Raw genomic sequence first — 16202 nt, 5'->3', positions numbered from 1 at the left:
AAACGTTAAAAAAAAGAAAAATTAAAAAAAAAAAATTTTTTTTTTAAAAGAATTGATCCTGCCTTCTTCTATATGAATTTAACAAGAGAGAAAACTATACCACCAGGTAACCAAATAGGAGATGAGGGAAATATTAAAAACAAAATGGTACGAATTATAATATCACTATTTTCCAACCCCAATGGCTGCTAACATCAAAAAGTGAAAACCAGCTCTTCTTTGCCTTCTCTTTCTAGTCTTTCTGTCCTGAACAATTCAGTTCTAAAGCAACTCCTCCAACAAAGCAGGTGTCTATACAGAGGATGGAGGCTGGCAGACAAGTCCACCAGTCAACAGGTACTGACACAAATGGAGCAAGAACATCCAGAGACACAACACAGGGTAGGGAATCGGATCAAAGTAAAGAGAGTATCCAGATAGCAGAGGGAATGCAACAAACAACTGAGCAAGTAAGCAAATATATTAAGTACAGTGGAAGCTACATTTCTCATTATTGGAAAAGGGAGTTAGGTATGCAGAAAGGAGGAAACTGAAGTGAACTCTGGTGTTGGGAGTACAACTGGAGATACTAGCATAAACTCATGACTTTCAATATTTATACTGTAACAAATATAGATACAAATACATATATGTAGGTATGTATAAGTATAAATTAATATATATCTGTACCATAGCTCTATTGACTAACAGGGGTCATGAGAAGCACAATGATACGAGTGAGTATGTCTTGGCTTCTAAATTATCATCACCTTCACTAAAAAGTATGAGGGCTTTTTATAGTTCTATCTTTAAAAAGTATACACACACATATTTCCTTGGGAAATGGCTAATTCCAAAGCCAGGGCAGGGAGTGTACACAGTGAGATGGCGACACTGTTTTGGGCTCCAAAATAAGTTAAGTCCTCAAAATATAATGAGGACATGTGAAAGGACACAGAAGCCAACTCAAAAGGGCTCCTATTACCCAAGTGATTTATTTTCATTATCAAGATAAATATTATCATTGAATGAAATAAGAAATCACAACTCTCTTAAGAACAAGGTAGTTCAACATAACAAAAAACCATTATCACATCCAAGAAATTTAACACTGCTTCAAAATTATCTAATATCACACCCATATCCATAATCAAATGTCTCCAATTATCCACAAACTATTCTTCACGGCATTTTTTTTTCCTATTCGGGGTCCAGTCAAGTTTCATTCAATACATCCAGTTATCATGTGTTGCTAACCTCTTTTAATGTAAATTGTTTATTTTTATTTAAAGTTTATTTATTTGAGAGACAAAGTGTGAGTGTGGGGGGAGGGGGGAGACAGAGAGATAGGGAGAGTGAGAATCCCAAGGAGCCTCCACAGTGCCAAACCAGAGCCCAACATGGGGCTTGAACTTTCAAAACCACGATATCATGACCTGAGCTGAAACCGAGTTGGATGCTTAACAAACTGAGGTGCCCCCAATGTAAATCATTTCTTTTTGTCTCTCATGACATAGACATTTGAGAAGTTCAGATAAGCTGCTTTGTGTAACTTTTTACATTCTAAATCTGACTATTCTCTCACAATTAGATTAAGGTAAAAACATTTTTGGCAGGAATACTTCATAAATAATTATGTATAATCCAGAATGCATCACGTTAGGAAATACATACTGTTGGTCTGTCCAATTACTGGCATTCTAACATGCTTCTTCTATTGCTCTCTTTCAAATTCAGAAAACAATGGCAGGCTTGTGCATCTAGGAGTTATTGTAAGGGCATAAGATGCAATGCAATCAAACACACAGCTGTAGAAGCAGCAAAATTCTGGGATAAGCACTTCACTCGAACTCAATCTCTGAACTTAATGGCTCTGTCAATCAAATTTTCTCTACAACACAGGGATAATTTTTTAAAGTTTATTTTTATTTTTGAAAGAGATACAGAGAGCAAGTGGGGGGAGGGGCAGAGAGAGAGGGAGACAGAATCCCAAGCAGGCTCCAAGCTATCAGCGCAGAGCCCAATGTGGGGATCGAACTCACAAGCAGTAAGATCACGACCTGAGCTAAAATCAAGTGTTGGATGTTTGAGCCACCCAGGTACCCCTGAATAATTTTTAAGTAAACTCTATGCCAACGTGGGGCTCAAACCCATGACCCCAAGGATCAAGAGTCGCATGCTCTGCTGACTGAGCCAGCCAGGCACCCCAAACATATGAATAATTTAGCATTCATTTTTAAAAGGGAAGATTAAAACTACATGATTTGGAAATAACTCAAATTTCTCTCGAGTAGAAAACAAACTGTGATACATTGATACTATGGGATATTATGGGATATTATTAAGCAATACAAAATAACAAATTAGTAATATATACAACAAAATGGGCAAATCTCTAATGCATTTTGCTAAGTTGAAGAGGTCAGACTGTAAATGTTATATATAATTCCATTTACATGAAATACTGGAATAGATAAAACTACAGGAAACAGATCAGTGGCTCCCAGAGGCTGGTGTGAGAAGCAGAAGGAGCACATGGAGAGAAGAAAATGCTTACGTAAGGGTAGAGATTTTTATTTTTTTTATTTTTTTAAAAAAAAATTTTTTTTTTTTCAGCGTTTATTTATTTTTGGGACAGAGAGAGACAGAGCATGAACGGGGGAGGGGCAGAGAGAGAGGGAGACACAGAATCGGAAACAGGCTCCAGGCTCCGAGCCATCAGCCCAGAGCCCGACGCGGGGCTCGAACTCACGGACCGCGAGATCGTGACCTGGCTGAAGTCGGATGCTTAACCGACTGCGCCACCCAGGTGCCCCAAGGGTAGAGATTTTTAGAGGGTGACAGACCTGTTTTACGTCTTAGTTGTCGTCATGGTTATGTAACTATATTGCATTTGTCAAACTGTTCACCAAAAGCGTTGAATTTTACAGTTATGTAGTTGTATTTTTTTTTTTTTTTAATAAATGTTTACTTAGTTTGAGAGAGAGTGTGCACGCAGGCAAGCTTAGGGAAGGGGCAGAGAGAGAAGGAGAGAGAGAGAATCCCAAGCAGGCTCCGTGCTGTCAGTGCAGAGCCTGACTTGGGGCTCTATCTCAGGAACCATGAGATCATCACCTGAGCCACAATCAAGAGTCAGACACTTAACTGAGCCACCCAGGTGGCTTAATAAAAGTACACACGCACATATTTTAAGAATTCCCTATAAACAAGTATTATATTTAATAGTGTATATATACCTCTTTATCATCTTCAGATTTCCTATCATCCTCCTCTTCCTCTTCTTTTTCTGATTTCTCTAATTCCTTTTGTTCTTCTTTTTGCTCTTCTACTTTAAGCTGTTTTGTCAATCGGGCTATTAACTGAGATTTTAATCCTTTGGAACTAAGGGCTCGACTTTCTAATTCTTTTCGAAGGTCATTTACCTAAATATGCAGAACATAAAAAACACAGAAAAAGAAAATGGGATATTGAAATAAGGAACAAACTGCAAATATCTTTAGTTTGATTTTTTAAAATTGAGGTGAAAAGTACACTTGTTCAGCTCAGAACATGTTTGTGAAAATGCAAACTGACAGTATTTTTGGAAAATAATCTGAAACATGTTTTAAGATGCTTAAAAAATTAATTCTCTTTGACACAGTTATTCTAATTTTGGGGAATTAACCCTAAAGAAATATTCTAAACACAGGAAAAACAAAACACTTTACATATTCCTTGTAACAGTCCCTTTCTCAAAAAACTAAAGAATCTAAATATCCAATGAAAGAATAATACCACATCAACTAAATAGAAGAGTATAGAACATTTAAAAATAATTATATGGGAAACACTAATATTAACTGAAAAGGATGAAACTGCAACTTTTTAATACAATGTGATCAGAACCAACCAAGCAAAGTGTGTACCTCTAAAAAATAATAATAATAAAAAAAAAATCAACATTTTAACAGTGGTTCTCTTTGAATCATAGGCTTTGGTAACTTTTTTCTTCAATTTTTCATGTATGTACCAATTTTTAAAATAAACATGCCTTATATTTATAATCAAAAGAAATACAAGTTTTAAAATAAGAAACTTAACAGTAAAGTCATCAGTTTGAAAAAAAGTCCTGGGATGCAGGCTTAAACTAATTGACTGTATTTTCTTTCTTTTTTTAATGTTTGTTTATTTTTAATGTTTGACAGAGAGAGAGAGACAGACAGACAGACACAGAAACAGCACAAGTGGGGGAGGAGCACAGAATCTGAAACAGCCTCCAGGGTCCAGACTCAGAGCTGTCAGCACAGAGACCATCTGCAAGATTACGACCTGAGCTGAAGCCGGATGTTTAACCGACTGAGCCACCCAGGCGCCCTCCGTTTTTAAATTAATGTTTGAGACACAGAGACAGAATGCGAATGGGGGAGAGGCAGAGAGAGAGGGAAGCACAGAATCTGAAGCAGGCTCCAAGCTGTCAGCACGGAGCCTGACGCGGGGCTCAAACCCATGAGCAATGAGACAATGACCTGAGCCGAAGTTGGACACTTAACGGAATGAGCCACCCAGGTGCCCTAATTACCTGTATTTTCTGAATCCACAGTTCTCTATACAAAACCTGATGCTGATCAAGACAACTTGAAGTAATACAAGAATAGCAAACATTCTTATGATACATATTTACTTATTAAAAAAGCAATGTGAATTAAAAAAGTATAGTTTCATACAAAGGAAGAAAACCTGCTTTTTGCTGAGAACAAAAATTAACCAAAAGGTCAGCTTTTATGTGTTAAAAATAACAAGATGCAAAAGCAATTTACAATCAGCTTCTGACTTATGTAGAAGTCACATATACAGAATCTATGAAAATATACTCACATTAAAGGCCCAGAGACGAATAAGTGCGGAAAGATAACAGGTCCAAAAACATTGGGGAACAAAGAAAACCTAGTACAGGTTAACCAAAGATTTTCAAAAGAGACTTTTAAATTATTATTTCCTTCCCAATTCAGATACCTTTTTTTTTTTTTTTTTTTTTTAAGAGAAAGAGCACGAGTGTGGGGGAAGGGGCAAAAGGAGAGAGAATCTTGAGCAGGCTCCACATTCAGTGGAGCCCGAAATGGGGCTCAATCCCATGACTATGGGATCATGACCTAAGCCAAAATCAAGAGTTGGGAGCTCAACTGACTGAGCCACCCAAGCACCCCATATCAATCTACTTATAAATTTTATTTTTAAAAACTAAAATAATCTTGATAATCTTTTCCCAGTTTCTTCCCTTTTCCTTGAATATAAATTACTTAAATATAAAAATTCTGCCTTCTTGGACAGTTCCCCAATCAGAAAATGATGTTGCTTACACTATAGCCTATTGTATATTACATTAAAAAGATACTGGCTGCACTGATTTATAAAGTCACCTTTTGTTAATAGAATTTTTTTAAAAGGTTTTTATTTATTTTTGAGAGAGAAAGACAGAGTGTGAGCAGGGCAGGGGCAAAGAGAGAAGGAGACACAGAATCTGAAGCAGGCTCCAGGCTCTGATCTGTTAGCACAGAGTCCGACATGGGGCTGAACTTGGTGAACCTCAAGATCATGACCTGAACCGAAGTTGGGCGCTTAACCGACTGAGCCACGCAGGCACCCCTGAAGTCACCTTTTATTTAATCATTATACACATGCACATAAATACAATACAGAATATTTATGTAAAATTCATGGACGATTTGGAGTGCCTTTTATCTGATAAAACACTGTCCACATTCTCTGTTCCTATTCAGAGACTTAAAATTAAATACCATCAATTTCAAAGTTACCTTCATTGTCTTTGGATCAAGTTTAGACCAATGGGTAGGAGTGGAAATTTCTTTAGCTTCACCATCATCCTTCTCTTCTTCATCCTGATATACAAAGTTAAGAACATAATTACTATTCTGAAACCTTAAAATTATGGTAATTTATTTTTAAAAGTCTGTTGCTGATCTGTGCAAGGTCACAAATGTTTCAGATTGTCTTCTCCTAAAGTTATTATTTAGGCAAGTCCACGTACATACATTCTACCACTTTTAACTGATCACAAAGACACTCATCAGCCAATCAAAGCCAGATCTGTGAAACACAAAAGGGTGATAAATTACAACACAAAGGATATCAGGGATGCACAAACACTGCCGGTCTCCACTAACCACACAGTGTGTGATCTTGCCCCAATTTTCAAGCCACCCAAAGTTAAGACTGATTTAGTCAGACCTTTCAAATGTACCAAAGACGATGCCACATAGCCTGAAATGTCAAATCTCTCAGACTTGTGGTTGTCCAATTTCAAATATCCATGACTAGAACTGATGACCGTGAAAGAGAAAATTTTTTAAATTTTAGAAAATGGCAAAATGTTTAAAATGGCTTAATACTGAAACTTGCTCAACAACTGGTCCCAGATTCCAGCAACTAGACCTATGATAAAAAACAAAATTCTGTGCAATTTAAGCACAACTTATTTTCCTTTGAGGTCTCAGCACTCTTAAAGTTAGCATACTAGACAAATTTTTTTTTTTAAAGAAAAGAAAATAAAACTATACTGCTGAAAGCTGGAGTACCAGTCGCTGTTACCAGTTATGTTCCTCCATGTGTGTTTGTTATGTAGTGTGTGGTGTGCATTTGTGCCTGTGTTCCTGTGCCTGTGAGAAGCGGAAATAGAAAAAGGGATTAGCGTTCAGTGCCTGTTCTCCATCAGCCTCCTTGCGTTCACCCTGAAGCTTCTCGACCAGCTGCTGCTTGTATCCTCGGGAGAGGGTTTCCCACTCTGAGCGGGTGGGAAGGCAATGCCAAACATCCGGGAAAAATAAAACCACTGTCTCCACATGAGCTGGAACTGTACGCCCCTTGTGGGTCTCCTCAGGGCGATGGTAGCGAATCTCTGCAAAACGGTACCTGTTGCAAGGGAAGAAGCATGTTGGAAAAAAAATTCTAAAATACATTTTAAAGACCCTAGTTCACTTGTAGCACATCAAGTAAAGAAATTTTGCTGCAAGAACTTGAGGTTGGTCTAAAGAAAAAAAAATTATAGAAGCCATAGTTCCTCTTTTGGTACATTTGTACAATATTTTATGGTTAAAAGAATATGTTCCCCAAAGCATTTTCACGTTTGATTACAATGCTACCCATATTTTAGAGAATACCTGAAGAAGCTGGATAGCTGTTCAGATTTCATGTGCTAAAAAAAGAATGTTCTCAATTAAATCACAAGAAATATACTAAAATACACAAGACAAATAAGCCTCAAGAGAAAATATGGCTGAACAAAAATAATCAGCAACTATATCATTTTATAACAAAAGAATTATAATGAAATGAAGTTCTCTCTTGACGATCTTCTCCAGCTATGCATGAAATGAAAAATATTTTCAACATACATCCAACTTCCAAAGTAAAGCATAACAAAACATTTAAATAATTTTCAGTTTATTTTGATTAGTTCTTAATCCTTTTTCCCCCAAACATTTTGGCACCAAATAAACTTTTGCTACAAATGGGGATTTTCCTTTGAGATTACCTGCATGATCAAGGTTGCTAAAGTAAGGGTGAGGGGATGGGGAGAGGCTGATAGATAAGAACATCTATATAAACTATGAAAAAATATTTCTAATCAAAAAATGAATTAGTACTTACCATTGTGTGCATACACTTAGATCAATGCCTGTCAGAGCCTTACAACAACGAATAGCAGTCTTAATCAACACAGATGGGTCTTTTTCTGGGTCTGGTCCATCCAGCGAAGGAGACCAGTGGCCTCCAATGGCCATGGCTTCATCCTTGCCTTTCATGCCCACTAAAAACTAATTCAAAACAAACAGTCATTTACATATATTATGCAACTTGTCAAATTACAAATAAAATACTTGAAAAGGAAAGGTACAAACCTTTCCAATATCATTTTTACTACCTCTGGTATCTGTCAGTCAAGGAAGAGTTCAGTTCATCGTGTTCCACACTGCATTTCAGCAATGGAATAGGATTTATACATCATAACTCATCCTTCTAAAATATTTCTTCAGATAAAGAATTCTTTAAAGAAACAAGCTAGAATTCACACTTTAACAGCATCCAAAGATACACTAAATCCAATACCACTAAGATTTTACTACGCTTCAAATACAAAACATCAAAATGGTAGCTGAACTAGTGACATACAAATAACATATATCTACAATCTGCAATGAGAAAAACATCTATATCATTAAGTTTTAAGTGCCATCATACAAAAATTAGTTAAACTAATCAGCAAGCTAAAAATGTAGTGTTTTAAAATTATGTATACACACACACACACACACACACACACATACATATAAAATCAGAAATAAGCAAAGGAAGTATACACCTGAGGTTAAAATAAATGTTTCATTTTACCTTAACAAGTCTAGCAGGATGTTGAAATCCATCTCGAAGTTCTTGTGGGTCTTCGGCAAGAGCACATGACTTATGATACAAATCTTCCATACTAGGACTAGCCATCAGCATTACCTATTATAGTCAAATAATTCAATCCTGTCAAAAGTCTAAAGTAATGTAAAAAAATGAGAAGCACTACTAATTATCCTTACGTATTTGATATCCACAATTTTTACAAAAATGGAAAGTAAAATGCTATGGCAGAAACGGCATTAGATACTGTATAATGATAGAGTTTTAACTTTTCAAGAAATGCTTTTTGATTAACGTGCTAAAAATAACCAAAAACTGTGAGACCATAAACAATATACAGAATGTTACCCTGAAGACTAACCTATAGGGTATACACCAACATTATGTTTTATCAGAGGATACCAGAAGTTACAGAACATTCTAAAAAGCTCAATAAAATCAACTTCATCTTCAGATTTTTATAAGTTTCAAAATGTTAAAACAATAACCATAAATTTTAAGAGGTAAGGCAAAGAGAGGTTATATTAAATTATTTAAGTAACCAAAACAGAATTAGGCAGACAAGAAAAAAATAGCTATTCAGGTCTTAAACCTAACAACCACTTTATGAAGATTAATTCCACATTCTTAATATGAATAACTGCTCAGAAATTTTAGCTGTATATCACATAATACAAACCTTTGCACTGTATAAATGGTCAGCATCTGGCGGATCAAGAACGGCCATATTTTTTTCTAAGGACTCTACTTCTCTGTGCATTACATAGAAATTGCAGTAATTTCCCAGCTGAAATGGTCTTGACAAAGGGAAAGCATCCACCCATGTAAACTGAGCATCAAAAAAGTCACTAGGTATATATAAATTCTGATAACGGCGCCTTAGTTCCATCATGTCACAACTAGGACTGAAAAACAGACATAAGTAGTGAATAAACAGCCTTAATATCAAAAATTATACAAACATCCACTCCATTCTGAATCTAAATATACAATCCAAAAGTTAAAAGGCAGCTAAAAATGGTCAGAGTCAATTATTAATGGGCTACAGAGTTGCACAGAGGCATAGGAGAACCTCATTTTCAAATTTATTTACTTACAGTTTAAAGAAATAACTGGTATCTAAGTGTTACCTTTATTTCTTTGCTTTTTGTGTGTAGCTTAAAATTCATTAGAGACCCTTTGAAATAACTTCAACTCCACCTCCAGAGAAAATATGAACAAAAAGCAGTTCTGCCTTAGTTGAAACTGCATTTTTGAGAAAATTATAATTCACATAGAATGGATAAAAAGAAGGGACAAGAGAGGTACCAAATAATGAGTACTCTTCAATCTGGTTCATATAGTATAAAAATTAAAAAACCTTCATTTTATAAAAAGATCCTAGATCAAGCATATTTACATTCATAATTAAGCACAATAATCCACATGAAAGCTAAATCCAATGTTTTTTTGGATTATCCACATTTCTCTGTATTAATGGCAATGATCCATACCTGAGTGTTTATTAGGAAAAGAGGATAAATTTCTTGCCTTTTAAATCTGGCATAATGATTTTTTTTTTAAGTTTATTTATTTTGAGAGGGTGGCACACTGATTTTTTTTAAAGGATGATTTCCTTTTTCCTAAGAAGCAGAACTTGTAAAGGAAAGGAACTCAAAGGTAAATCAGTCTGCTAAAAGAACAAAGAACTTCTATTAAAAGCATAAGAAGTGTGGAAAAGAATAATTTATAAGCTGAAAAGCTCACTACATTATCTTTTTTATTAAAAAAAAATTTTTTTGGGGGGCGCCTGGGTGGCTCAGTCGGTTAAGCAGCCGACTTCGGCTCAGGTCATGATCTCGCGGTCTGTGAGTTCGAGCCCCGCATCGGGCTCTGTGCTGACAGCTCAGAGCCTGGAGCCTGTTTCAGATTTGTGTCTCCCTCTCTCTGACCCTCCCCCATTCATGCTCTGTCTCTCTCTGTCTCAAAAATAAATAAACGTTAAAAAAAAAAAAAATTAAAAAAAAAATTTTTTTTTTAATCTTTATTTATTTTTGAGAGACAGAGTACAAGCAAGGGAGGAAGGGTAGAGAGAGGGAGACAAGGAATCCAAAGCAGGCTCCAGGCTCTGAACTGTCAGCACAGAGCCTGACACAGGGCTCAAGCCCACAAACCGTGAGATCATGACCTGAGCTGAAGCTGGATGCATAACTGACTGAGCCACCCCAGTGCCCCTTACCTGGTCTTTTTTAAAGGCACCTAACAACAAAGCTAAAAAATATGACCTAATATATTTGTAGGAGTGTCTTTTTATTTGAAGCCTAAAAATAACAAATATTTATGATAAACTTGTCAGGTGTGGTTGCTGACATAATTATACTTTATTTGTATAAAATTCTGCTGTCAAAATAAGGAAAATGTGAAAAACAGTATTTGAGGTTTTTTTTTTTTTTTTTTTCAATTTTTTTTTTAACGTTTATTTATTTTTGAGACAGAGAGAGACAGAGCATGAACAGGGGAGGGGCAGAGAGAGAGGGAGACACAGAATCTGAAACAGGCTCCAGGCTCTGAGCTGTCAGCACAGAGCCCGACGCGGGGCTCGAACTCACAGACCGCGAGATCATGACCTGGGACGAAGTCAGACGCTTAACTGACCGAGCCACCCAGGCGCCCCAAGGTTTTTTTTTTTTTTTTTTTAAGTGTTGCAAACATAAAGTATGTGTAATAGTTTCTTAGTTTCCCATCACTAGAATTTTTGAAGTTTTTTATCCTGTAAGATTAAAATCTAAAATAAAAGATTAAGTACAAACAAGCCATTTCTTGGCCTACAGTCTCTTATAACTGCATTACTACAAAACAATCTTGATTTACACAACTATAGATGAGAAAAGGTGTGCAAATTTTAAAATCATTTTTATTTGTCATAGATTGATTTGATGTTCTGGGAATTTATTTCAAAGTGGTGAAATGACACTGTCAGTGTCTAACTCGGAAGGAGATAGCTGTTGATTTTATACCCTATCCATTAACTTTCCCCAAAAAGGAGCATTATAAACTGGAACAGAGGATTTTAAAAGCAGAGCTCCTCTATTTAATATCTTTGAGACTGGAGAAGTCGGTTACAGTGAATTTCTCAGATGTATGCAGTCTAGACATTTTAAAATATACAAGTAAACAGGAGTAGTAAGTAGTACAAATTAGAGTAGTTGCTCATTTGACCACAAGGCTAAATGAACATCAACTATACAACAATTAAGCAAAGTTACTAAGCAAGATTTTTTTTTTGGCACTGAGTTGCGTAAGTAAATTACACTGTTTTTACTCAATCTAGAACTGAATATATAGAAATTTAAACTTTTGATAGACTAGAATTATGAATATTATTCTTTGATAAAATGCAGTTAATACTTTCTCAGGATACTGAAGTACATACAGTTATCTGTGCCTATGTTCAACAGCTATAAACACTGCTTTCAATGATTCATTTTTCTTACTTTACTGTCAATTTGTTTTCCCCATTTGTTAATTTATCCTAGACACAACTGCCAGTCTCAGGGCCTTTGGATAATTCTTCCTTTCCCCTAGGCTAAATTAGTCATTTTGCCAATCTTTTTATGAATTGCAACTTTGTAGCTATCTATTACCTTGTTGGCCACCACATCCCACCATCCATTAAATGCAGAGTATCTACAACTGCCATAGACTGATCAAGTGCTTTAGATACAAGAACTCAATTTAACCTTAGTAATTCTGCTAGTTAACAGAATTTCCATTTTGCAGGTGAAACAGAAATTTTTTTTTTTTTAACGTTTATTTATTTTTGAGACAGAGAGAGAGCATGAATGGGGGAGGGTCAGACAGAGAGGGAGACACAGAATTCGAAACAGGCTCCAGGCTCTGAGCTGTCAGCACAGAGCCCGCCCGACGTGGGGCTCAAATCCACGGACCGTGAGATCATGACCTGAGCCGAAGTCGGACGCTTAACCAACTGAGCCACCCAGGCGCCCCAAAACTCAGAAATTCTTGGTAACTCACCCACTCACCACCTCTGATTCCAAAGGCTGAAAAATCTATTTATGGATACACACACATGTGTATGTTATATGTCTATGAGTGTATATGTAGGTCCATTTTGCTATTATGCCACATTGTCACAGCTAACTTGAAATAACTGGTACACTGCCGTATTACTTTATAAAACACAATGGAGCATGTAAGAAAAATATCTCTGTATATATAACACACACTAGTAAATTATACAAAATCAGAAACTGGTAATTCAATGAAACAATTGAGGGGCAAAGAACTTACCAATCTAAAGAAAATTTTGAAAACTGAACTGTGTAACGTGGAACAACACGTCGAACTCTTCGAGGTGATCGTTCTCTCTCTCTTCGAGGAGATCTCTCCCGGGAACGTTTTCTCTGAGGAGATCTTTCTCTGGATCTACGTCTTTCTCTCTCCCTTTCACGACTTGAAACAGAATTTTCTAAAATTACTAATATTTCTGGCATTATTGAAGAGTTCTTCAATAAAATCAATACTTACTACAAGCAAGATTTCAATATACTTTAATAACTTTTAAAAACTATTATAAAACGTGTAAGACAAACTTAGCATTTAACCACTTTTAAATGTACACTTCAGTGGCATTAAGTGCATTCACACTGTGCAACCATCACCACCATCAAACTTATACTTTTAAAAACATACCTTCTATCATCTTTTCTGTTAGGCACTTGATCGCCTCTGTCATTCCTTCCTGAAAATCTGGAGGGTGGATCTAATCTCCGTGCTGGTTGTGGCTGTGAAACTATACGGACAGGAGGCTGCAATAAACCAGCTTTAAAAGACACAGAAAAAACATTTTGACTTATATAAAAGCATCACCTAGTTATGTTTTATAAATAGAAAAAGTAAGCTAACATCTTAAGCTTTGTGGCCAAAAAATTGTAGAGATCATTTATTTGTATATACTTTTTACAACAGTTTAAAAATGCAAAAGCTCAGAGACCATATAAAACCAGCCCATGGACCAAATCCAAGGGCTGGAGTTTGAAATTCTTGATCCACAGACAGTAAACCAGAGTGCTGTACAGTAAGATATTCACAGGGTGCTAAAGTATCAGCCAAAGATTACCCAGAGAAAAAGCTCCTTATAATGGAGAGATCTATGGCCACCACTCGGACCAAGTAATCAAATTTAGCATCAATTAATACAAGAATCTGACATGTGCCTCCTAGTATGATGCAATATGAATTACAAAACATCATGTATGATGTGTTCTTGCCAAAGCCTTCAGATTTAATTCTAGTTCATAGTTTATATGACGGATAGCGGAACAAGGTAAAAATATTGCAAGGAATCCCAGCAAATACAGAATACAACATTCCAAAAGAATCTATAAGTCAACAAGCCTACTCTCTTCGAAAAGTCAATGTCATAAAGGAAGAAAGGAAAAGTGGGAAACTATTCTAGAATAAAAAAACTAAAGTAACATAACCAAATACAATGGATAAAAGCTGACTGGCTTTTTGTTTTTCACTTTTGTTTAGGAAATAAAAATAACCTTGAAAAACATCTAGGAGACAAATGGGGGGATATGAATATATTGAGAATATGTAAATATATTCTTAGCTATATCTAAGATATAAATATATTCTTAGATATAACAGATTGTAGTTATTAGAAAAATGGTCTCTTTGAGGAAGGGCATGCTTAAGTACATAGGGATGAAATGTCACTGTCTGCTAATTACTTTAAATGATTAAGCAAAAACTATTTGTATATACACATGTAAAACACAAAGTAAAATGTTAAAAATTTTTACAAGGTTGTAAGTATGTAAGTGATCACTATACTGTTCTTTTGACATTTTTCAATGCTTGAAAATTGTCATGGTAAAAACTGGAGGAAAAATTAGCTAACTTATGTTTCTTATAATAAGGAATCCTAGTTCCCAATGGACAATTCCCTACCCTTCTGCCAACACATCAACTCCTCTGAAATCCTCATCCTACCACACCACTTTTCACTCTTCTTTTAAGATTTTAAGTAATCTCTATACCCAACATGGGCCTCAGAATCACAACACTAAGATCAAGAGTTGCAAGCTCCTCCAACTGAGCCAGCCAGGTGCCCCTATTTTTCTCTCTTCTATTTTTTCTACCCTACTCATTGCTTCTCTAAGTCATCCACCAAATTCATGGGACTTAGCTGCCTTCATCCCTCCCACAGAGGCCATTCTCTCTTCTTGACACAATGACAAGGGAAAAGTGGTATTCAAGTCCCAGCTCACAAATAGAAAACAAAACCTCTTAGGAAAAACATGAAAAGGAAAAAAAAATATTAGAAATCACATGACTGGGGTGCCTGACTGGCTCAGATAGAAGAGCATCCTGATTCTTGACCTCAGGGTCATGAGTTCAAGGTCCACATCAGGTGTAGAGATTACTTAAGAATAAATAACATTTTAAAAAATAAGTAATGAAACTTTAAAAATTATTTTTAAAATTAAATAAAAATTAAAAAAAAAAAAAGAGAATTCACAGGACTACTAATAAAATATCTGGAAGAACCAAGAGCTTGGAAATGGTCTCACATTACCTAGTAAGTTTAAGTCACACAAACCCTCAGACCCCGCAATGCCACCTGAAGGTATATGCCCTGGACACATATATGAAGAGAAACCTAGGCACATTCCCCTGAGACACATATGTGAGGACATTTATAACAGAATTTTCCAAAACCAAAAACTAGAAACAATCCAAACGTTTACCAAAGAACAGATAAACTATACAATATTCATACATATAATATTTTCTAATGATGAAAATGAAGAACAACCCACATGGAAAAAAAGTATAAGAAACTGTCACAACATAATATTGAATAAAGTAAGTCTTACACAACAGATTACATAAATGGAATCACACACTATGTAAAATTCAAAAACAAAGCTAAACTGTATTATGCGGACATCCATAGTTTAGAGAGTAAAACTATTAAAAAAGAGTAAACTAACAATTTTAACTTTTTACCCAAGTAGTGATTGCGCAGGTATTCATTTAAGAACTCATTACATTATAATCTCTTTAATAATTCTAAGTGTGTCATAATTTATAATAGAAGAGAAATTGCCACAATTACACTTAAAGAAAATACCAATTAAGTAGGCTTCTGTTAAGCCAAGGCTATCTTTGTTAACACTGGTTCAGTAAAAAACTGTCCAGAGCTTCAAATAATTAATTTGCAAAGGAAAAATGTAAAACACGGCTCATTTCATGCACTAGAGTTCAACAAAGTACTACCACTAGACAATATATATATATAATGTTATGTTTATATGACATTTTCTTCCATTACAGATAAAATACCAATGAAGGGACAAGGGATTAATAACTCTAATATTTATGTCAAGTTCACAAAGAGCAGGTCTTCCTATAAAAGCAACAAAATAAAAATACTTCCAAAGAGGTATAAAATAGAAGCGGTCTACATAAGATACTTACACTTCCTTTTAAGTATTCTGGAAATCCCTGCCTTTTTTATAATTAAAAGCATATTCTCATTATTTTAACAACTAAAAAGCTGTAAAAGTTATATATTAGTCTGAAACAGAAAAGATACACTGCATGTAATACCTTTCTGCTGTGGCTGCTGTAATAAAGGCTGTGGCTGAGTCTGCAATAATGGTGTAATAGAAGCTGCTGATATCTGTGCCTGCAGCAGTGACTGGGGCTGAGGCTGAGCCTGAACACCAAATGTCGTCTGTGGTGCAATTGGCTGAAGTACAGCAGGAGGAGTCTTGAGTAAAGGTTGAGTTTGGGATTGATTCTTAACA

General features: G+C 35.6%; 1 protein-coding gene and 1 non-coding gene across 9 annotated transcripts in view; both read right to left on the bottom strand.

Moving 5' to 3' along the window:
* The window catches only part of CCAR1 (cell division cycle and apoptosis regulator 1), a 65052-nt gene that overhangs the window by 23348 nt on the left and 25502 nt on the right, over window positions 1-16202 (bottom strand). For 5 of the 8 annotated variants that reach the window (XM_045437621.1, XM_045437624.1, XM_045437620.1 and 2 more), the window contains 9 exons: window positions 16003-16195; window positions 13072-13201; window positions 12670-12831; window positions 9059-9284; window positions 8365-8478; window positions 7624-7790; window positions 6675-6885; window positions 5772-5855; window positions 3216-3401 (listed from right to left, as the gene is read on the bottom strand). In XM_045437621.1, the coding sequence (XP_045293577.1) occupies window positions 3216-3401; window positions 5772-5855; window positions 6675-6885; window positions 7624-7790; window positions 8365-8478; window positions 9059-9284; window positions 12670-12831; window positions 13072-13201; window positions 16003-16195 (1473 nt within the window). The remainder of the gene's footprint in view (window positions 1-3215; window positions 3402-5771; window positions 5856-6674; window positions 6886-7623; window positions 7791-8364; window positions 8479-9058; window positions 9285-12669; window positions 12832-13071; window positions 13202-16002; window positions 16196-16202) is intronic. The other 3 variants (XM_045437626.1, XM_045437627.1, XM_045437625.1) reach the window with 1 other exon arrangement.
* LOC123577610 lies at window positions 7922-7986 on the bottom strand. Its single transcript, XR_006701963.1, has one exon. It is a non-coding gene; the product is annotated as a small nucleolar RNA SNORD98 (small nucleolar RNA).

This window comes from Leopardus geoffroyi, chromosome D2 (assembly GCF_018350155.1).
Source record: "Leopardus geoffroyi isolate Oge1 chromosome D2, O.geoffroyi_Oge1_pat1.0, whole genome shotgun sequence".
NCBI classification, from domain to species: domain Eukaryota; kingdom Metazoa; phylum Chordata; class Mammalia; order Carnivora; family Felidae; genus Leopardus; species Leopardus geoffroyi.
The sequence above is the reverse complement of the archived record's forward strand: the minus strand, read 5'-3'. Positions and strand labels throughout refer to the sequence as shown.